The sequence below is a fragment of the Diuraphis noxia genome, unplaced genomic scaffold (assembly GCF_037042655.1).
Source record: "Diuraphis noxia isolate RWA-SAM2 unplaced genomic scaffold, SU_Dnox_SAM2 contig0002, whole genome shotgun sequence".
Taxonomy (NCBI): domain Eukaryota; kingdom Metazoa; phylum Arthropoda; class Insecta; order Hemiptera; family Aphididae; genus Diuraphis; species Diuraphis noxia.
The window spans coordinates 10790497-10814685 of NW_028301712.1; the positions used below are offsets into that span (position 1 = coordinate 10790497).

General features: G+C 28.9%; 2 protein-coding genes and 1 pseudogene across 3 annotated transcripts; 1 reads left to right on the top strand and 2 right to left on the bottom strand.

The window, feature by feature from the left end:
* Positions 1–341: 341 nt before the first annotated feature.
* Positions 342–4747, bottom strand: lolal (longitudinals lacking protein-like). Of its 2 annotated transcripts, none has more exons than XM_015524059.2 (4): positions 4170–4747; positions 3875–4085; positions 2855–3001; positions 342–868 (listed from the first exon to the last, which is right to left on the bottom strand). In XM_015524059.2, the coding sequence occupies exons 2-4, from the start codon at positions 4058–4060 to the stop codon at positions 824–826; spliced, it is 378 nt and encodes a 125-aa protein (XP_015379545.1). In that variant the 5' UTR covers positions 4061–4085; positions 4170–4747; the 3' UTR covers positions 342–823. The 2 variants fall into 2 exon arrangements, with proteins under 2 accessions (XP_015379545.1, XP_015379544.1); XM_015524058.2 differs by having other exon boundaries at positions 3875–4067; positions 4170–4718.
* An 800-nt stretch (positions 4748–5547) lies between these two features.
* LOC149058093 (uncharacterized) lies at positions 5548–22857 on the top strand. Its single transcript, XM_089220076.1, has 5 exons — positions 5548–5628; positions 14107–14385; positions 17108–17666; positions 21094–21576; positions 22080–22857. Exons 4-5 carry the CDS (start codon positions 21137–21139, stop codon positions 22621–22623), a joined length of 984 nt encoding a protein of 327 aa, XP_089076202.1. The 5' UTR covers positions 5548–5628; positions 14107–14385; positions 17108–17666; positions 21094–21136; the 3' UTR covers positions 22624–22857.
* Positions 12049–13818, bottom strand: LOC149058094 (uncharacterized; annotated as a pseudogene).
* Positions 22858–24189: the final 1332 nt, after the last annotated feature.

The window sequence follows — 24189 nt, forward strand, 5'->3', positions numbered from 1 at the left end:
TTGTTGAGTATTATACAGTTAATATCCCATACATAAGATGGTTTATAGACACTTTCAGACTTCCAGTTGATGGCAGCAACAGTAACAAAACATAACACTTGTTTTGTTTCATCAACTATTATTTTAAAAATAATGTTAAAATGGTATTGCTTTCAAAAATTAAATGAACACTGTAACTAGTTAAAACTTTTACCAACGTTCAACCAATAATCAGTTTGGAAATTTAAAAAGTTCTTTAAAAGTAATTTTTAATTTTATTAGAGAATTTACTGTATGATAAATTCATGAAATTTGAAAGATTAACTTTTGGTACCTCCAATTATTTAACAAACAAAACAAAATTACAAAGACGTCAACCACATATATTTTACCTAAATTTATTGTGTTTGTTATAAAATGTCCAATTATGGTTTATACATTTTTTTTTCAATTATTAACATGGACTAATATGCTCTATTAAAATAAAATATAATAATTGTAATTCATGATAAATGTACAAGACAAGTATAATATTTACAAAACTCATTGATTTGTTTTTGTTTTATGTAACAACAAAAATTACATTTTGCAACTACATATTAACACATAATGTCTATACTTAAGAATTTATTCCTATAAAATAAATATTTAATTTTTTTTGTTATTTTTGGCTTTTAATTGTACTGTTGTAAAATGTATAGACAAATGTATAATATAGGTAAATACAAATAAAATAATAATTCATTAAAAAAGGAAAGGAAAATAATGCAAATTTGGGCTCTTCATTAGTATACTAATAAAGATTAAAGTAATTAAAAACATATTTAGCAATGTTGAGTAGATACTAATCTTTTTTAATAGTTTGTGGAGCTTCTGCAAGACCTTTGACCTAAAAAAAAAAAATGGTATTAAAAAATTAATAAGGTTTATAAATAATATGTTTAAAGAAATAATTGTTTTCACTTTTAATTTATAATAAATTGAAATATAGTAATATTATAAATATAATATCATCAAACTTAAAATTAAATTGTATAATATATTTGTGGTGTATAACAAAAATGGTTTCTAGGTTAAATATGGAAAGGTACAAACAATTTATTTTATTTTAAAACTATAAAATATGGCAGTGTTATTTAGTTCGTAAATTTATACATACGATAATAAATTAAGAAATAAAATTATTAAGAATATATATTATATTAACTAGGTACATTTTTTCTATAATAACTATGAACAAGAAAGTAACAGGAGTTGAGAATAAGTTGAATTTTAGAAAAATAGTAGCCAAGAAAAGAAATAGTTATTACTAACTAAAAAAGTAAAAGAGGGATCTACTCTTAAGAGAATAATTGAGATAAAGGAAAATAAATACTAAGGCTAAATTATCAACACTTTTTCAAAATGTAGTTTTTTGGCTGTTTTCACAATACGTGTCTTAGTAATGTATAAAATATAAAATTCAACACTCAGAATAATTCATTTATTATATTAGAATGAATTAATGTAGGTATCAAATGTATTTAATTTACTTGAGCCCCACATAAACTTTTTGATATTTATTTTTCAAAGCGTTATAAAGATTTTCAAATTTTCAAAAATGTATTGGTTTTACACAATAATGTTTTGTTTTGTGTCAAGTCTTTTATCGCTGATTATATTTTAGAGCAGTAAAAATAATTCAATATTCAACTGATTGAGGTTTCAGGTAGAAAATTGAATATCATTGGAGTTAAAACTTAAAAGTGAACAATTCCTAGTACTTTTCAATAGAATCATAAACATATCAACATTAAAATGCAGAAAATCTGGTATAGTTATATAAACCCAGGTTTAAAAAAATCAATAGTTTGTTTTTTTTTTTTCAGTAAAAATAAATAACTATCACTTTTTGCACATCATGAATTATGCAATTCCACAGAGTCCTTGGTGGGAGATAAGCAAAACTGAAGAAAATAAGTTGGCCACTGATTATTCTTCCTTGAGACAGAGTATTGGGTTAGATATTAATTCAAGTTAATAACAATATCATGTATGATTATAAATAATTATTTAATAATTTAGTAATTATAGTACACTATATTTTATGTTTTTGGCAAAAATTAGTTCAAGGGTGGATTGATGGATGATAAAAAAAAGAAAGAAATGAATAATAATAGTATGTATAAAATAAAAATAGTACCTATCCTTTATTTTGGCTACTGCCAGTCAATTATCTGTTATCACGACTACCACCTGATCCAAAAATTCTAAAATTTTGTTGTCTAAACTTTTAAATGCTGATTGTCATGGTAAGCAAAGTTGATATTTGATTAACTGACATTTAAAATTCTTTTTATTATTTTAGTTAACAATTTACGATTAGTTATAATTATGAATCACTTAGAATTTATCCAACAGTAAAAACGAAGCCCTTGAATTTTTTCAAAAATAAGATTTACTTCCAAGATACAGTGAATTAAAAAATGGTCATATTTAATTTAATTTTATTAATTGAGTTGATAGTCTTGACATAGTTGGCAATAGTCAAAATAACAGAATTATTAAGAGACTCGGTAATCAAAATAAAGGATAAGTAATCCAATGGTTTGGATTTAAATATAACACATCCAAGACAAAAACCTACCATACGGTGCAGACTACTCTGGATTCTAAATATTATGGTAGACAAAATATTAATAATATTATTAATTATATATTAAATTTAAATACTTTAACAGCTTAATTACATTTACTGACAAAATTATAAAAGTACTCGAGACGTTACATGTTAAGATAATTAATTAGCTATTTAATAATAATTATCTTAAATGTGTACCTTTGAACTTTCTCTTTTGATAATGAAATTAATTTGTATGAACAAATTTTAATTTACCTTCAAACGATCAGCTGTCTTAAGAAAGGCTGGCAGTTGTTCCTGGCTTATATTAACTTCTCCTGCATACATAAATTCAAGTATAGACTGCAAATGACTGAAAGGTACATCTTTGAGTATTATGATTGGATGTTTTGATGGGTTTTCCTGAAATATTTATAAACATGTGTAAATTATTCAATTTATATACTAAATAGGTACCTACCCTACCTACACTAAAATTATACTTTAAAAATTGTTATTATATTATGTCTACTAAAAACCTATGTCAATATCCTTTAAATGTTATAATAATCGGACTTGTTTAAAAATTATGGTAAATTTAAACATAAATTCAAATATTTTAAGATTCAAAAGTCGTTTTCTTAAAAAAAATAATATTTTATAACACTTTAAATCGCCTTGTACAACAATTTTTGTTTCACTTAACAGATCTCGGGTTACCATGAAAAGGTACCCATCAACTACCAAACAGATTAAAAATTAAAGTTTTTAGATGTTTGTCAATAATTATTATAGCTTATAAATTATAATTATCAGGTAATTAATATTGAAAGCATAAACAATAATGCAATCTGAGATAAAAATTAAACTGATATAAACAGAAAAACCATACATCTTATTTTAGAACTTTAAGGGCCGGTTTCACCACTACTTTAAACTACGATTAAGTTAAACCGGGGTTTAATCGGCTGAATTTGGCCAGTTAAATAACTGTTATCAGTTGATTAAGCGTAATCAACATTTAAAGTATTTGGTGAAAGCGGCCCTTAGGACTCCTGTTTCTCATGACTCTGGTTAAGGCAATTTGTCTAGAATCGTACAAATCCATCATGACATGGAACACATATTGAATAATGTTGTCATTCATAAATTTATCAAACCCTATAAATCTATTCACCCGTAAACCGTTAATGTATTGCGAGCAGAGGACATATAGATGAAACAAAAAGAACAAGAACTAAACTGGGTTTTTCTGAAAGAATCAGGTGGCTATTAGTCTGATATGATGGGACTTACTTCTAACAGTGCTTTGAAGTAAGGGCTGCAGGCTGATAACACCATTTTGTGTGCCTTACACGTTTGTCCTTCGCAGGCAAGTGTTACGTCGGTGAAACTTTTCTCGTTCCTCAGGTGTTTGAAGGACGACACCATGTTGCTCTGGTAATCGTTCCATTTCAAGAAATATTGCTGTTGATCGGCCATTATTACACTGGAAAACAATCAATCGCTGACAGTTGGCATATTATATCGTTACGGTCGGCGGCAGTTCGTTCCCGGACATAGTAACATTGTGCGCCATTATTATAATTACCTGATTACGGTTCGAATCGAAGACAAATCGGAAGGCGGCGGTCAAAGGTTCGGCGAGCTCGACAACTACTGATGATCTCTGATCCTAGCCGTTTGTCGTCGCTGAACGTCAGTAGTCACTACAGTCAGTGGTGTCACTCGGTGCACCGGGACATGTACGAAACTACGAACAGTACGAACTTGAACTTGAATAATGATGGACGACGCGCGATAACGTAATATCCAAATCCGTCGGGGGCGCGCGAGACTGTGACGACGTTGGACTCTCGGACGTGTCTCGTCTACGACGGTGATAAAACCGTGTCAAACACACATAATTATTATTATTACAACAGTAATAATATTATATTCGGTACATAAATCTCTGATAATAAAATGTATAATAAAATATCGGAGAGATAAACAAAACGCGAAAAACGTTGACCCGACGTCGTGTTGACGTGCGTTACGGTGTACAGCGCGTGCGAGTGCGGGTGAATGACGGTGCGTGTTTGCGGGTGCGCGCGCGTTTTTTTCCGTCTTGTACGACGACGAAGGCGGTAACGGGTAAATGCCAAATGGTAGTCGACCGGCGCGGCAGAGGGACATCTGTTGTCTAGGACGGGGAAAGCGTGGCGGCATCGCCGAGCCGGTCGAAAGCGCCCGCCACCGCAGCCCGCAGGTAGCCGTCGTGGCGCGTACCGTACCTGTCGGTGGCTCGTATCAGAGGCGTTAGAGCGCGGCGACGTGCGAAATCGCGCCGAGGTGCCGACCGGGGGGTTATGCGCTTGTCTTTGAGGGGGGGGGCTGCACTAATGGACCGGCGGCCGAATCGGAGTTATCGTTGCCTGCCCTCCGAACACCGCCTGATGTCTAACAAATTGGGCTATACAATTTATAATTATTAAATATCAATAGTAACTAGCAATTAGCATGAACTAAGATAGTATCATAGTTCATGGTAACTATATAGTTTATACCTAACGTGTCAGATTAACACAGAATCACAGATCAAAGTCAATCGGCGTTAATTATTATTCAATTGGCGAGGAAATGTGGATTCCGGACTCGGCGGGGTTGCACGAACTCAATCACTCGATCTCTCCGAGTTTGTTAGGAGTTATAGCTCAATAAGGCAAGTGACAGCCATAGACTATACAGAGTAAGAACTAAGAATATAGGGCAACAGCCTATTGACATATATTAATATTATGTCAATGCAACAGCCCAAGTTTTCTGACGGGACGAAATTCGTTAGATTTCAACAGTTTTTGGGTGACACTGTGAGACGTCCGATTTTCCACAAAGAAAATTGTATTATCGTCATCGTGTTGGCGACACTGCGATTTTTATCACCGCGGTCTAATTTCCTTTTTCAAATTTTGTTTTTGTACATAGTATGTAAGTATGTTCCATACGTCGTGACTTGGCCAGTTGTAACTTTTGAATTGTTGATTGTCACATATTGTCTATTGACACAAGTAAGTTGTTCGTACAAATTAAATTCTTATATTTGCATTTCATCGTTTCAGTCTACCGTCAATTACGCACGATTAACTAGGAAATTAGTTCATTCATATATATTACAAAATGTTCCTATATAATATACTACCCTTATGGCTTATATAGTTATATGGTAATTATAATCGTATGTATTATAAATATGTTCACGTAGACAGGGGCAGACTGGATGTCAAGAGGCCTAGGAGGTTAATCAGCAATTAGGGCCCGAGATTTAGCCAACATACCTATATGACTATATACATATATATATTTATTTAGTTTGAAATGTGAGAGTGGTTGCCAATTTTTAAGGAAACTGCCTACTGGTAGAAGTTTACACACCGAGTTTCTTCATAAGTATGTTATAAGTCTAATTTTTTTTTTAAAGAAGTTGAAAGTATAAAATATAATAATATTTATGAACATCTTAAGGTATAGAATTTTGATAACATTTGTCAAAGTCATGAAAAATTCACAAATTTTTATTAATTACAAAAATACATAGGTATAAAACAGGTAAGTAAGCTCTGTTGAATAGTAGTTGACGAGTGGATACTATAATAATAATTACATTTTAATACAATGTATTAATTATATATTAATATTATATAAATGCGCTAAAATTTGTAATTAAATTAAAAATATTTAAAGCATGACACAATATGTTACCTAATTGTTTAATAAATTATACATAGGCGTGCGTAGATCTTTTTTTCAGGGTATGCAAAAGGCTGCCACTTGCTGCGTGCCATGAAAGTTATTTTAAGCATGTAAAATTCTGATAATTTATATACCTAGGTACATCCTACATAGTACACAACACACAAATATTGAAAAGTCATACTGTTTAATTAAAAAAAAGCGGGTAAGTCATGAATGTCGCTCTGCTGTACAGTAGGTTACTGTAATGGATGGGATTAAATTTGAATGCAATGATAGGTATTGTATACGAAAAACGATTCTGAAAGGAGATGATTTGTTAGTCTAGGATATATTGTATTTAAATATTGTCATATATCTTATTTTGAAACAAATATTTTATTTTTAAATTAAGACGCATTTTGCATAAGGCATGGTTAATCAATTAGTGTAGTTATCATGTAGTTATTATAATTCATAATACCTTATATATACGAATACCTGGTTTGAGGATAAATCGTTATCATTACGCGATTTCATAAAAATTTAAAACTCAAACGCTCAAAACATTTTTCCTATAATGGCGCTTCAAATTTTCTCTATAACTATTTGAAGCAAAACTTATGGAAAACTTAGTGTTGAATTTTATAACCTTAGATACAAATACAAACAATATTATGAATTTTGAACTACAAAATAATTCGCAAATATTCATGGTTTTGACGAATTTTTGTCAATATTTGAAATTCAAATGCTTATAAAAATTTAATTTGTATTTCCGGTGGACATTTTTTTTGTGATAAAGATTGAAAAACTTGTAAGGAATCTTATATACAATTTTTAAATCTTAGTTTAAAAAAGAAAATTTTTTATTAATTTCAAGCTTAAAATAATTTGTGAATTTTTGTGATTTTTACGTATTTTGTCAAAATTCAAACTTTGAATGCTTATAAAAAAAATTGTAACTATGAATTTCTTTTATTTTTAAACTGCTATTGTAATAATATGTTAAGAGCCTTGTATTAAATTTTCAAGATTTTCTACCTAAAAAATAAATTTTTATTGATTTTAATTTAAAAAACAACTAATAATGATTGAAAATATACCTATGAATAGTTCAACTTAAGTCAAATTTTTTTTAAAATGTCATGGTAATAGAACATAGGTACTTATATAAACATTCGGTGAACATTTCATGTGTCAATGGTCATTCGTTTTAAAGTTACATAAAAAATCAAAATCGATTTTGTCGAAAACTGATTGTACGTAAAATTTCCTGTTTTTCTGTTAATTTTTAGTTTGTTTATCCCGATTATTTAGAAAAATATTTAGAATTTTTTACTTTTGATCCTCCAAAGTATTAACTAGATTCATTTTCTGATTTAACATGGTACTGAAGTTAAAAGTCGAAGCATTTTTACTGCCCCAAAACGTAATGACAAACACAAAAAAAATATATTCATGGTTTTGACGAATTTTTGTCAATATTTGAACTTCAAATGCTAAAAAAAAAAAATTGTGCATATGTATTCTTATAATTTTTTTTGCACTATAAGAATAAATTATGAGGAACTTTGTATTAAATTTTCAAGTATTTTGATAGGGCCAAAAAAATTTTAACAACACTTCAAAAAAATGTTTTCAGACAAATTGAAAATTTCAGTCGTCTATAAATATCTCATAAAAAATCAAAATATTTTGAAAATTAAATCATGTAAAGAAAATACCAATCTAAATAACTGATAAAATTTTCAAGTATCTACGACTTATACTTTTTGAATAATAACAAATATTTAAAATCGTTTCAGGATAAATCGTTATCGTTACGCTATTTCGTAAAAATTTAAAATTCAAACGTACTTAAAATTTTTCCTAATAAATTCATAATAATATTTATGAACATCTTAAAGTAGAATGTTGACAACATTTTTCAAAATCACGAACAATTCGTAAATTTTTAGTAATTACAAAAATACATTACCTAGTAGGTATAAAGCGGGGAAGTAGATGTCGTTCTGCTGTACAGTAGCTTATTATAAGTGGATTACTATAATAATTATTACGTTTTAATTCAATGATATTATAGGTAACAAGCTGACCCCTGCATTTCGTTGCCCGTTAAACTGCCAATTCTTTAATATATGATTCGAATTTTGATTAATTTGTTATTTAATATTCGGTTTAATGGTGTTCAAAACTTGGACATTTTCATTGACTATTTTGATTCTCAAAAAACTTGTGCAAGCAACACTTTAAAATGCAAATTTTGTAAACTGCTTTCTTATTGCACACTAAATTTGTGGTGCAATTGTACGAACGTACCGTGTAAATTGCAAGCATTGATCATCGACTATCATTGTTCACGCTCTACGTTTATCAGTCGGTGAGTTTTTTTAGTCAACTAATAATATTATAATCATTCTGCTTGGCGTTGCCCGTGAGACTCTTATGAATTATGATTATGCAAGCAGACAGCAGTATATATTATCAGGTAGGCAATCCACCCGTGGTGTATTCCGGACTCCGCAAGAAGTGTACGTAAGCTTATAATGTCTAACCTTTAAGTTTCAAAGTTATATCATTTTTTTTTATTTCGGTGAATAAAATACAATAGTGTGCCATCTCGTGGTTTTTATATTGTTACTTGTTGGTAAAACAATAAAACTTGGTGTAACTTTTTAGTCTATTGCTGTGATTTTGAGATTTACAGTTATTTATTTCACTAATTCTTTTTTGTTATTGTTATGTTTTTGAAAAAATATAACAACAGGTCTACAACTATTGTATTCAATTTTAACCAATAGCGCGACCTAACAATAAACAAAAATGTACCTAGTTTATTTTCAATTTTAACTTCACAGAAACCATCTACATCTCAATCTTAACATGCCCTGCAATTTTTATAGAAAGCGGTTTGGTGGATCATGAGTTATAAAATGTATTCAAAATGTACGCTTCTTTTTATATATATATAGATATCAGTGTATACGAAAAATGTACATTTAATATTTTCCAATTGCTATTATATCATTTATATCAACTTATGGGGAATTGTTCGTGATTTTGACAAATGTTGTCAACATTCTACTTTAAGATGTTTATAAATATTATTATGAATTTATTTTAAACTTTAAAATTCCGATAACTTCGATGGACGTAGAAAGATCCTTTTCGATGTATATGTTACATACAATGTCCGGAATTGTACATTTCGCAATTTGTACAGTGATTTTTGTACACATCGCGAATTGTACAATGTTACTGTACAAAGTAACTAGATTGTACAAGTTTCATTATACAATTCGCTATGTGTACAATAATCACTGTACAAATTGCGAAATTTACCTTCATTGTAAATACACAAAATTTAAAAACATAAATTACAATATAATAATTAACTGATATATTTTCAAAGTATTTTCTTAACAAATATTACATATTAATATATCATATATAATTAGATACACCTATGGTCTTTACGTATTAGTATATTACAATCATCGAACAAATCACAAAATTTAAAAACATATTATAATAATTACAAATCGTAAGTATAAAATATTATATTATAATATATATTACTGTACAGTGTACACAGTACACATTGTGATATGAAATAAAATACGTGAATCTATAATAAGATGTATAATTTCATCTCGTATAGTCGTATGAGTTGTTTTTCCCACGTTATGTGGAATCTAACATATTAGTAAAGGTATAATGCAATAAAAATGATAGTTTATATAAACGACTTTACGACAGGTACTGGTCGTTGAGTCGTTCAGAAATATAATTTAAACAGATTTTAATACGGACTATAGTATATTGTAATCGAAACTGCTGCAATATTTCAACTTATATTAGTGTGATTATAGTATAATACAATCGGGCAAAATGAGTGAATTTGAAAATAATATTAATTAAAATTTTTTTTTTATATGATATACTAATATGCAATATTTGTTAAGAAAATACTTTTAAAACATACCACTAATTATATTGTAAATTATATAGCTTTATATCAAAATATCCAGTATTTCTATTTATTTGTTAATAATAATTAAGATTTTAAAACTAGCAGTAATCTTGTGATTTGAACAATGAAGGTACATTTCGCAATTTGTACAATAATTATTGTACACATCGCGAATTGTATAATGAAACTTGTACAACCTAGTTACTTTGTACAACTACATTGTACAATTTACGATGTGTACAAAAATCACTGTACAAATTGCGAAATGTACAATACCGGATATTGTATGTAACATATGCAAATATTTTAAGCCTAGGCCGTTAACGTTTTACCGAAAATAACTTATCTATAAGTACCTAGGTACATGGTATTAATTTTTTTTTAATACCAACTAGTTATTTAATATTTATATTTAAAAAATTATCATTATTCTTAAGACATGCAAAATACAAACATTATGCATAACCTAACCTAGAAATAATTGTATATTTTGACTCTATAAAATATAAAGTTTTTTCCATTTTACATGCCATATAGATGTAACATTTAAATTGTTTCATCTATTTAACTTAGAATATCCACCACAGTCAGTTTTAGTTTCGTTGTTTATTCAAAATTTTTTTTTTCCATCAATACTAAATTTGATGTTCCATGTCACACTCTCGGACAAATAATTTCAGATCTAAACAATTAATAATATTATCCATTTTAACTTTTTTAACTGCACAAACACACAATTTTTTAATTCAGCAAATTCAATCTTGTTTTTGATTTTAACCTTATTCCTGTTAATTCAAAGCTAAAGTGTGTACAATAAATTATTATTCAAGTCATTTTAGGGTAAATTATTATTTAATAAATGGTTTTATTTTTTATACAATATAGTACCTATATATCATACAGTGGTCAATGTACATAATAATATGTAATATTATTAGATTATATTAAGGTGGGATTCAACAATAATAATCCAATTTATCAACGATGTTTTTAATTATGGTAATAATAATGATTTATACAATTTATTATACAAATTGTCTAAGCAACAATTTTTATTGATTGATTCAACAATATCAGTAGTTGCAACAGGTATTGTCAAATTGATAAAAAAATATTGTTGGTTGTATATTAGCAATAGAATTATCAAATCAACAATGTTTATTAATTAATTCAACATTATCAGAAGGTGCAACAATAATATTGTTATATTGATACAAAAATCTTGTTGGCTCTATATTAACAAGATTATTGCCAATCTAACATATAGCTTTTTATCAATATGATTGTTATTTTTTTTTTCGGTTAACCTAACCAAACCATTACTTGGAAAAAAATTGGTTAGTAACTAACTAATAAGTTTTCCTTAGGTAATGTAAAATTTTTAGAGCGCATTTGGTATATCGACCCTAAAATGTTTAAAGTGCAATTGGTACATAAAAAGGTCATTTTAAGCGCAATCGGTAAACTCCCCGAAAATTTACCAAGGTGAAATGTACCTAGGGAAATTTTACCGGGGGTAAATAATCGCTAGTGATATTTTACCGGGGGTTAATAATCGCTAATGATATTTTACCTTAGTGGGGTAAAATGTCACTGAACTAAATTTTTTCAGTTACACCGGTACTCCCGAGTACCGATAACTAAATAGTACAATTGATTAAATATACATAGATAGCCCACAGCCTGCTATACAAAATATAATGTAGGTAATAGCCGTAATTAATAGCGCGGCCTCTTAATAGATATGGGATAAGTGATGTCAATATCTAAGAAATAATTAAAATCATAAATAGGCACTAGGCAGTAAAGAATGTATAGGTGGGGGATAAGGTCGATAAGGGGACAATGGTAAACTCCTACAAAAGATAGTATTAACATTGATTAAATATACAATATACAATTTGTATATTTAATCAATGGTATTAACTCCTAAAAAAAATTAATATCACTCGTATTGCTATAAAATATCAGTCTTGTATTAACACATAAAACAAAAATTGTTTGAAAAATATAACAAAAATGTTAATAAAACAATAGTCATGATCATTTGCGTTTAAAACAAAAATTAAATTAATTTATTTTTGTGGCATACTTTGAAGATAAACTCTAAACGTGAAATTTCTTCTTGTATACTCGTATATTTATTTTTTTGATTAAGTATAAATTGATATTTCGAAATTGTTTTTGTCTGTCTGCGTTGTGTTGTATGCCTGCTTCTAATTTTAATGTATGTTTCGGTTTGTACATCTTTCAAAACTTTCACGAATAAATGGAGATTTGGACGATGATGATGATAAAAACCACTATTAAATTTTGAATAAAATGATTCACATGCATTACTCGTATAGTAGTATAATTAGAAGACCACAATTTTAGAGGAAATAATGAAAACGAAAAAATACAATATTTGTACGGTGTCTGGAGTGTAATTTAGCCTCATGTACGTTCCGTGTTTCAGGTGGATATCGTACAATGGCTTATTTCGTCTGAATTTTGAAACCCCAACTTTTCTGTATATTCCAGTAACATATGTCGCTTCAAAATAATCAAAATCAGTATTATTGGATGCACAAATTGATTCTAAGTACTTCATGCCTTCAATAACTTTCTATATAGGTAAAAAAAACTAAGCCATCGACTATACTACAATAATGACTAAAGACATTATCATTATTATACTTATTTTTTAATCCAAACTCTTGTAGTTTCTTATGTGAGCTTTGGCACAAATGATAAAAACAACCTTGTATTATTGTGGACACCAATGACGGGTTTTGGCAGTTTTGCTTGACAGTTTGTTTGAAATCCATGTTAATTATCTTAGGGTTGAGATAAACATTATTTTTGGAATATTTATTAAGAATTGCAGTAAACATTTCTTCATATGTACTAAGATTTTTTTTTAAGCAATCAAAATATTGGTGTGATAAAATTATCATACATTTTAATTCTGATAACATATAGCTGCAAAAAAAAATTCGAGACTCAATTTAAAGTTTCCATCGCAGAATCACGTATCTGCCTCTCACAAATTAACTAATCCTTCATCCAATGAAAAAATAATTATTTGCTCTTTCGATCTCGGACCATTATCATAAAGTAAGAATCGTTCGTCTTTATACATTGTCCATTTATTTTGAATAATAAGTTCTGACGAGCATGATGGTTTTTTAGGGTTACCTTTATTTTTTTGACGCCTCAACATTCTTTTTGTAGTTTCTTCAATTGCAAAAGATATTAAAGCCTGCTTTGGTACCTGACTTATAACTTCGACAAAAATTTGTGAAGGAGTTGACGTTGTTGTTGAAACATGTCTTAACATTACTGACTTGACTTTTTCAACTATTTGTAAGTTCTCATCACCAGCATGCAAATGGTCAGACTCAATTATTGGATTTTTGTAATCTAATTAAATATTTAAATGTGTTTTATGAAAAATATAAAATGCTTTTTTAAATTTTTTTAAGCTCACCATTGGAAATCACTAAAATGGCCGGACATTTTTCGACATTTTATTAGAACATTTCCATCGAATATTCAAAACAAGCTTATGATAAACCTTATAAATATCTATTAGTCGGATATAGTGGCTATCTATAATGGCGCCAAATCAATTTATCTGGAAATTACTTTTTTTTATGTGATGTTTATTTCTCGAGTTTTTAAACTCTAGGCATTCAGTTAATATGTATTTGATTGTGTATTTCATTCCACATAATTCATAAATATAGCGAGGGGGGGGGGGGGTGTTCGTTTCTGGCCATGGAGTGGTTATAATATGTTATGAATGTGTGCCCTATTCGATGGCGATTTATTAATAAATATCGTCTTTTATTTTTAGGATAGAGTTAACACAAGCAGAGTTTGCAGATGATAAGGCAATTATATCATTACATGAAGACCCAATTTCTGCTTCCCAAAATCTACAACATCGCCTTAACTTAATGTCAAACTAGTACAATAATTGGAGAGTCAAAGTAAACCAATCAAAATAACTTCACTCTTCGTCTTGCTCCCTATCCTGAATAGTTACTTTGGATGGCGTACCTATCCCTTCATCCCAGCCAGTTATAAATACCTAGGGCTAACCCATAATCGGCGTCTCACCTGGGAGCAACACGTAAGGAAAAAAACTCGCTTGTTAGCGCGTGTCCGGTTGTAAAAAATTGTATTAACAAAAACACATACCTACTAAATTAAATACAAAACTGCTCATTTACAAATCCTTTTTTAAGCCTATGTGGACATATTTTTTTTATTTTTTTTTTATTGTATTAAATAAAAGATTAATTTTACAATATAAATACATCAATACAATATATCTTAAATTTATACCTACCTTCTTTAAGCGTAGCGGACATATGTTCTACAACTTTGAAGCAATACCAAAAAATCCAATCTTAACAAAATACAACACTCCATCACCAATACCCCATTTTATATCACTAATTTTACCCTTAATTCTGATTTAAAAATTAAAACTGTTCTTGAAGAAGCTTAAACGTACTATAAACGCTTATTCAACAAACTGTATTCCCACACTAATCCTCTAAAAATCTGCCCTAGCCACTCATATACGATTCCTGGAATCCCCCACAGCGTCTAAAAAGAAATTGGTGCAGAGATCTTCTTAATGATTAACAAAAAAAAAGTAATAATAATTATTATTTAAATTTAAAAAAAATATGTTTCAAACATATTTAAGCAAAATAAAGTGCGATCAATTGATGGTTTTTCCTCACCCTATTCATGTTTTTCTAAATAATGTAACACATATTCTTATTATGCCTTTGTGTATAGATTAGTATATTCTCTAACAAAAATTTTTAAAAAAAGTCAACATATTCATTACAGTGATCTATTCGATATCTATCTATTGCACAAAAGAGCCTTAACCACTTTCCGACAATTACGAATTTTTTGTAAATACAAGAGCATACTATTTTCGTCCGAAATTGTTATCAGTAGGTCAGTTGCGTCCCGCAAAAAAAGATTTAAAAAGGGTCCATAGTCTATTCGCGTCCCGGTATATCTTTTTTTATAACATAATTGCAACCCGAAAACATTGGAATAATCGACATCAAAATGTAATTAAAAAAGATACATTGATGTTTTTATTTTATTGTATTTTAATTATAGAAGTACAATAAGTAATAAGTAAGTTGGGTATACAGTTGAAAATAATATAAAATTTCATATGTTTTACATTTTGTCATGATAATAGTAATTATAATTCAAATATAATTCAATATAATAATTGCTATAATGAACTATCGATTTTAGTATATAATATCACAAGCCCCAACTAAATTTACTACCTGAAAAATACCTATACCTTTTTTTGAGACGCAAGTAACATGTAAAAACAATATATTAAAAAGTCCCGTAAAACAATATATTATCCCATAATATTTTTTCAATATCTGGATTTGAATGTTTAAAAAATGTAAGTATCGTACTAGCTTCTAGGATGATTCTTAAGGGATTATTTTCTATTAATAATATAAATTTATTTTTCAATTAATACTTTCTACAAGTCATCTATAAGTCTTAAAACCACATTATTCAGTGGGCAGCTTAATCAGGTGGATGAGACCGCGATTTCCAACTGGGCCCCTTTCAAATTTATTTGAATAATTTGTTCAAATCCACGCGTCTTCCCAATTGTACTTAAATAGAGGAGCCTGTTTTATTTAACCGATTATGTAATCAGTGCCCAGTTTACCACTTATATTATTCTATAATATACAGGCTGATTTACTAATCATACTCTGCCCCAATTTTGTTTTTTATTGAGTTGGCGGGAAAAGTATTTTATTTTATTGAAATATATATTCTGTATATGGTATAACATCTTCCATTTTGTAAAAAGAAAATACTATGTACAATACTATTTATTTACATATTTGATTTTTCAATAAATATATACCTATGATTCATACACGTTAATCAAACAATTTCCGATTATCGTCTGTTTTTCACTTAAAGGCGACCTAATATGACCATTTTTCTTTATATATTCCCATAGGCGTGCGCAGGATTTTGTGTCGGGTGCAGCATACATTTTTAACCGGCCCTAATGACCAGTGGCGCCGAAGTGTTTAAAAAATACTATGACATCATACATTCAGAGGCCCCTCCGGGGCCTGCCCCCCACCCTAATTTTTTCACAACCTAACCACAACCAGGCCCCAGTACCTCTTGGTGGGCCCCCCAGCTATAAAATCTACTATGACATATGTCATTGATAAATTAGTTGATCGGCGCCACTGCTAATGAACAATAAGCAGCCTACTTATTTCCTTAATAAAAATCGGGGTTAGCCCCCCCCCCCCATTCGCTGCACTGGTTGGATGGTTAATGCGCAATTGTCATTGTTGACTGTTGTTGTTTCTGCAGTGTCTGTAATCTAGTGTACGTCGAATTTCTCCAATATTACCCATTTATTTTTAGACTTGAATTGATAAAATAATATTATTATTTTTCATTTGAATAACGCTGAACATATTTTACATTTTTAAATTATAAACTCAATAATATGTTTAAAATTATTCGTTCTATATAATATCATTCTATGTATTTTTTTACCAGCCCACTAAATCCAATATAAATTGTCAGGTGCAGCGAGAGCAGCATTCGCTGCACCCGTGCGCACGCCTTTGTATATTCCAATTGAGGCATGTTCAAAGTAGATAGAAACTAGAAATACTGTCTTCACCAGTTATTAAAACTCTAAAAAATCCTGATTAAATTTAACGGATTTTTAATTATATGAAATAGAGTGCATTCACTCGAATTTATGATCATTTTCATTTTCATTTCACATTATATTTTATACGTAGATATGCGTTTGAAAGCATTTTGAATATTCATGTACCGTGGACGCAATCGAGGGCTACGTGTTCGTGGTTCTGGCCGCCATTTTGAGGATCACCACCACCAGCTGTCCAATTCACTGTTATTGATACCATGTGTAGGTTGGTATATACAGTAAATACTTGACCCAATGACACAATGGAATGGTCAATGATACAATGTAGCCAAATGTGCCTATGTCGCACCTACACTGAAGGGACTGTTTCAAGTATCCTTGTGGTAAACACTTTCAAAAAGAACCTCCACCGCGGGTAACAGGTGGTTATATAATACCTATGTGGTTATATACATGATTACAACAACCATAGCGGTATTATTTTTACCTAACAACCCAACCAATATTATTGAATTTGGTAGATAGCTACAAAATTCTGATAACGGACAACATAACAGTTTACACTGACGCAGTTTTATATATATTATGGAGTGTCAAAATTCAGAGTTGTGAGTAGCGGAGCAACTGGAGTGAGTTCTACGACTGTGCCACTGGCTTACTAATCGGTATAACAATACAGAACAATAATAGTAAGTGCCTGTATACATTTTTCCATCTTAAATTCTAGAAAGGTAGTGTGATTGTGTGAATTGTATATTTGTATTATTTTCATGAATGTATGATACTCTTCATGGCATCATCTATATCTATTATTACAGTCGAGTCTCGATAATTCTATTTTTTTCTTACCTCGTGAAGTGTTCTTATATGTTTGAAGCATACACCTAATTTGAAAAATACAAAAATAGAATTTATTTTTATTCCCCTCGAGATACGAGTTATCGAGAATTGACTGTAAATAAACACATACACAAACCAACACCAAGTTTTGTTATTTTATATTGTTGTTTACTTAATTTTGATGTCGTTATCTGCAGTTTTCAGATAGGTATTCAACAATTGGTTTTAGCTTTAAAATAATTAATTATAATGACTCATTGTAGATTGCGGTTAGTGTCGATTGTATTTTTAATTTTCCGTTGTTTACAAATCAGCATTCTTACGTCATGTCTTGTCAATAGTTGATATTTGTTACAGTACTAAGTACCGTAACCCCTCTACCCTTCAGGGGGGAGAGGAAACTGAAGCAGGAGTACAGGATACAGAACTGATTATTTAAGTAGACGTTGAAATGAGTTTGTAATTTTTGAAATTTAAATAGTGACATTTATTGTACATTAAATAATATTTTATGCATTTACGATAGATATATATGTATATTAGGTAATTTTTATATTTAAGCTACAGGTTAACTATTGATTTGTATTATTTTAACTTTTAATAATGATTTTCAAAAAAAAATATTGTTATAGTAAAAACATACACAGTGGCAAATATATCCTATTAAGTATTTCTTTGGGAGTTCATTAATTACCCCACCTGGATATCCACCACTGACATGATGTAAATACCTATGTAATTGTGGTAAGCAAGTCATCCGTCACTCACCAGTAGTAAGATTTATATATTGAAGGGATGAAGGCAACAAAATATATTTATCCTTACCCCACATTCTGAATCCGTGATTTAAATAATTGAGTGTCCTATTGGCTATTTATTCCCTATTTTAGCATGAACGTATTCACGCGTGGATCGATCCCTTTATGACCTTTTGCATTTATAATATTGGTGATGCAGGCAATACCCTGCGATTTATAAAAGAAATACATCCACCTCCATTGAAAATTTCTGTAAATTCCAGGTAACCTCATATAATTTACATACCTATACACATACAATTTAATGTATTTTACATTTAATATATTAACGTAAATCGTCACAATTTTAAATCTAAACTCACCCGTTAACATTATTATTATGATATGAACCCATTACGCATTACTAAAGAAAATATCCCACCTATATTTTCAGGGGGGGGCTTAAGCTCAAAATCTCACCCCCTGAATAACGCACTGGTACATTGTAATTTGTATTTAATTAATTAATATGAATCCGGAACAATATATTTATTACTAGGTCCAATATAGATATGTAGTTACCTATACCCTAAGAATTACCAAAATAAACTCTAAAAAAGAAATGTATGATAACATTCTATTTTTATTTGTTTGTTATACTATAGGTAATAAAATGTTTTGTGACAAACATAAATGTTTAATAATGTTATTAATAAATGTCAAAATCAAATTATAAAGTTTTAATTCTTACATGTGTTATGGCATTGAACAATTAATGATTTGGATATAAGTTTTCAACAACAGATGAGAATCAAATTGTACGTTAACATATTTTTCTAGCGTGAAAAAGAGCGTTCTACATCAACGGATGTACCTACCTAATCAGTCAATAGGTGTATATTTCCCTACGTAAGTAGGTAAATGATTTGTATTATTTTGTTTAAAAATAATCTAATCTATCCTAACCTGACCTGGTGGGTAGTGGATACTGGTTTAGGTAGGTGTCACCCCAGTAGTTATGACCCTAAGTAGTTGGTCCCCTAGCTGTGGCCTGTACTCCTGGTCCAACCACCTCCTCACCTCTTGTGGGGCCCTGATTGTTATATTAGGCTTTAACATAATTTAATACTCAATATATTGGGTAGGTTTTGGTAAAAACAAAATTTAGCAATCATATTGAAGTTTTGGTTTTAATCAATTGTCTTACAATGACAAGCCGATTTTCGGTCGGCACGTTTTGCGTGCCATTTGAGGTCAATTATTTCTAACTACCTGACTATATAAGATTTGGGTGCTATGTATAATATTTTATATACTATATAAGAAAAAACATGTACATACAATTAGTCAAAAGAATTAGAAAAGCATTAGGTAGTAGACTATGAATTAGATAATGATTTAGAAAATTGCTTTAAAAAAATAGCTGTTATTCAAAAATTAGAATAAGGTTATGTTTATTATGTACTGCGAGTCTGTGAATTGTGACAAATATATTATTATGTGAATTTGTAAGCACGCCAGTAAAAAATACTGCCAGTCCTAAGCCTGGAAAAGTGTGAAGGGAAGTTTAAAAATAATATATTTGACAAGTATATAATTATATCAATTATTGTAAAAAAGTATTATATTACACCTATTAACATAAATTAATTATATAGTATATAAAATATTATATATAGCACCCAAATGGCCAAATCTTATAGTCAAGTCTCGGGTAAATAGAAATAAATTGAGCGCAAATGGCGCAAATGGCACACAAAAGGGGCGATTGTAAACTCTTCCGATGGTAAACTCCCCCGAGTCTACTCTACTCCAGTACTACCTGGTGGAAACATGTAAACTCTCCCAGGTCTAGTAAAAATCATAAAATAAATTTAATATAAATTTAAGTTGCGTTTACAAATAGTCGATAATATATAATAACAATATAAATTAATGTCTTTAGATACTATGAGCTATAATATTATAGTCAAAATTGAAAATACAATAAAAAATAAAATTTCAAAAAATCTAATATACACTTAAGTTTCTTTTAAAAATAGTCAATAATAAATAATAATAATAATATAATAATGATATAAGTTACAAATACAAAATATACGTAAAAATGTTAAAATTATTGTTTTTGATAATATGAACATACAGATTTAAAAAAAGTTATGGAATCAGTTTTTTTTCCTAAAAAAATGTTTTAACATTTAAAACAACTCTGGAGAGTTAACACACTTCCTACAGGTAACTATAAGTTAACCCGGGAGAGTTTACACACTTAGGTACTTTAGGTAAACATAATTTTGACCCGAGAGAGTTTACACATTTACTTCAGGTTAACATAATATTAACCCGGGAGAGTTTGCTATTTTTAAAAATCGGGAGAGTTTACCACCGCCCCGCAAAAGGTACCTACCGCAAATGTCCCGACCGCATCGGTGCCGACACCCTATTAGATAGGTAGTTGAAATTATTTTAATATTTTTTTATATTACGTAAAACAATTTTTCTATATTTTTAAGTTATTAATGTTTTTAATATTTTACAGAAAACCACGCAAAAGATTATTGGTGTATAAAATCGTAGAAATAATGGAGTATGAAAAAATGTTAACCAAGGGAGCGTTAATGTACATTAAGAACAACGTAAATATTGAAGATCCTATCATGCAAGTTATTGATATTGAAAAAAGTCAAAGAAGAGATAATTATTATTGTTTGATTATTTCTGACGGTGAAAATACAAATTATGTTGAGATTTCAGCTGCCTTGAACAGTATGATTTCTATTGGAAAACTAACCAAATTTTCCCTTATAAAGATAAAAAATTATGTGACAAATTATGTTATTGAACCACCGAAAGAACCATATCAAACCATTTTCTTCTTAGATTTGGTTGTTATTGCACCTGGTACTATTATTTATAAGACTATTGGTATTCCTCAACCGATACTAAGAAGGAAAGCTTCAGCTCAAACAACTCTAGTGAACAAAAAACGTAGTGAATCGGATACAAAGCAAGAATTAGAGTGGTACCTAATTTTCTTATTTTAACAAAGTTATACAATTTATATTACAATTTACAATTAAAATTGTTATTTTAATTTATTTCAATGGTTTGGATGTTGGATACCATTATCTAATCTCCATGCTCCACTATTGTATGTATATTATTATTATTTACAATTTAATATCCTTATGAAGGATATATTTAATAAAATATACAGAAAAATAATATTTTAAACCGTTACTAATTAGAACTACAATAGCAATTTTATATCAAAATAATAAAATTGAAATAATTTTCTTATGACCAATATTCCTGTATTTATTTAATTTTGAATTATAGTACCTATGTAAATTGTAGTTATTTTGATAGAAATACAGTTATATAGTTCCTAATTCTTTATTTGAAAATTATTTCAAGTTTATTCTATAATGAACATAATATAACATACTAACTAAGATATTAGTTCATCGTGTATATTCATGTAAATGTGTAACTGTAAATTATTTTTATTTTTTGTTTATACAGGAAATCACTTATAGAAAGAGGACTACATTCAATAATGTTGACAAATGGTGCATTGCAATCTATTATGAACAATATAGAAGTTAAATATCCTATCATGCAGGTTCTTAGTGTTAAACCATTCAAAAACACTAGCTCAACATTTGACAGATATTATTTATACATTTCGGACGGCGAACATTATTTTTCTCCTGTTTTGTTAACTCCTCACTTGAATCGTTTAATTACTTACGGCCATTTAGGAGAATCCTCAATCATATATGTAAAAAGTTATATATTTAGCAATGTAACAGAGAGTTCCGACAGAAATAGTCAAGTCATTATCTTAAAGGATTTGGTTTGTTTATTTGTTTGTCCTGGTAACAAAATTGGTAATCCTACACCAATCGGGAAGAATTCAGGTTATGTAAATATGAAGGGTATTCTTGCTACAACTGAGTCACTTTCTGAACCAATTTTTGAAATGGACACTTTAGAACCGCCAATAGTCCACGATCTTGAAATGGAAAATTTACTACTGAATTTAGAGATATTAAATATTTTTTAATGTATTTCATGGTCCAACATATTTTTATTTTTCATTCTGTATTATTAAAAAATAAACGTACCTACATGTAATTTAATTATTAATTAACAATAATAACAATAAATTTACAGTAGGTATATGTAGCACACTACCATTAAATCAGTTAGTTATTTAATAATTTTGATAAAAAATTTGTACAACCTAAAGATGTACCTAATAATTAATTTTTATTTTTTATTAAGGTGTTTTTGTAAGGAGTTGGATCTTTGTTGAACAATTTTGAATTTAATAAATAAAAATTTAAAAATTCATTTGCATACCACTTGTCACGATAATTAAACATTAATACCTGGTATCTACATTGTATCTAAGTTTTCGACATTTGAAAAGACATAAATCTGTAAGCTGCGGATTATTTTGTTTTAGTTAGGTATCATAATATTATATCAAAAACATAAGTTATAGAATTTTACGAAACAGCCAATACTCATGACAGAATTAACAACTCATCCCGTGTTTGAGAATTATCTGCAGGACATATTAAATCAAAGGATTTTTTGTTTAGAAGAAATTGCAAGCAATTTACTCGAACGTTGAAATAATTTCAGTTAACTAATTATTCAAAATGTAATCACTGTAATTATAAATTAAACAGATTGTAAACCAAAGCATGTGAATCTATAAGGTTTATTGTTTCTTTTGCAATTATTTTTTCATTTTGTCAAATGCTTTTTTTACTTTGATTTTTAATTAATCTAGATTATATTATTATGTTCAGTTTCTTTAGTTATTACCTCTTCTGTTTCAGTTTGCAAATACATACAATCAGAATATTAATTATAACTATCTAGTATTTTCCATACAAGGAAAAATAGTTTTCTCATTGGTATTGTGCATTTTGATTTGAATAAATAGTTTTTATAAATGAATAGACCCCAACCTTATTAACTTTTCATGAATTTATAAATTTCTATGTAAAAATAATTAATGAAATAACATGACAAATACTCAAGCTAAAAATAGTAAATATCATTATAAGCAAATACTCATCACTCATCAGCATGACTACTGGTAACTGGCAAGTAATATTGAAGGATTTTCTATATTAAAACATATTATTATCATCAATAAATAACTTTCAATTTGAAGGACCTCTTTCAATTGCCATAAACTATAAATAATAAAATGTAATTTTGTTATAGTAACTTTCGATCTGAGTTAAACATTTTCTACTGACTTCCCTACTTCCAAACATTGGTGAATTACTGAGATCCTTGAACACAATTTACAATTATATTTGATCATATGACATATATAACCATATCATAAACACAAAATATATTGAACCACACTAACTGGAGTTTAAATTTGTTAAGTCAGTAGTAAAAACTAAACATTAAATATGGTTATTTTTTTGTTATAGCTTTGTTTCATGAGCTGCACTTCTAACCTTATTTTGTTTATAATAGTTCAAATTGTTGGATGTGTTTGTCCAATTATTAATTTACTAAACCTATGATCCCATTCTTCGATACCTTTATGCCTATATACTTATCCACAAATTATAACCATAGGTGGCAGGTGCAT

What these genes read in the sequence shown, in the direction of transcription:
- lolal (XM_015524059.2), bottom strand. Translation starts at nt 4,060, where the DNA reads ATGGCCGATCAACAGCAATATTTCTTGAAATGGAACGATTACCAGAGC. An exon ending in ACTTCAAAGCACTGTTAGAA is followed by an intron (nt 3,002 to 3,874) that starts GTAAGTCCCATC and finishes TAAATATTTCAG; the next exon opens with GAAAACCCATCAAAACATCC. An exon ending in AGACAGCTGATCGTTTGAAG is followed by an intron (nt 869 to 2,854) that starts GTAAATTAAAAT and finishes TTTTTTTTTTAG; the next exon opens with GTCAAAGGTCTTGCAGAAGC.
- LOC149058093 (XM_089220076.1), top strand. Translation starts at nt 21,137, where the DNA reads ATGGAGTATGAAAAAATGTTAACCAAGGGAGCGTTAATGTACATTAAG. An exon ending in ACAAAGCAAGAATTAGAGTG is followed by an intron (nt 21,577 to 22,079) that starts GTACCTAATTTT and finishes TTGTTTATACAG; the next exon opens with GAAATCACTTATAGAAAGAG.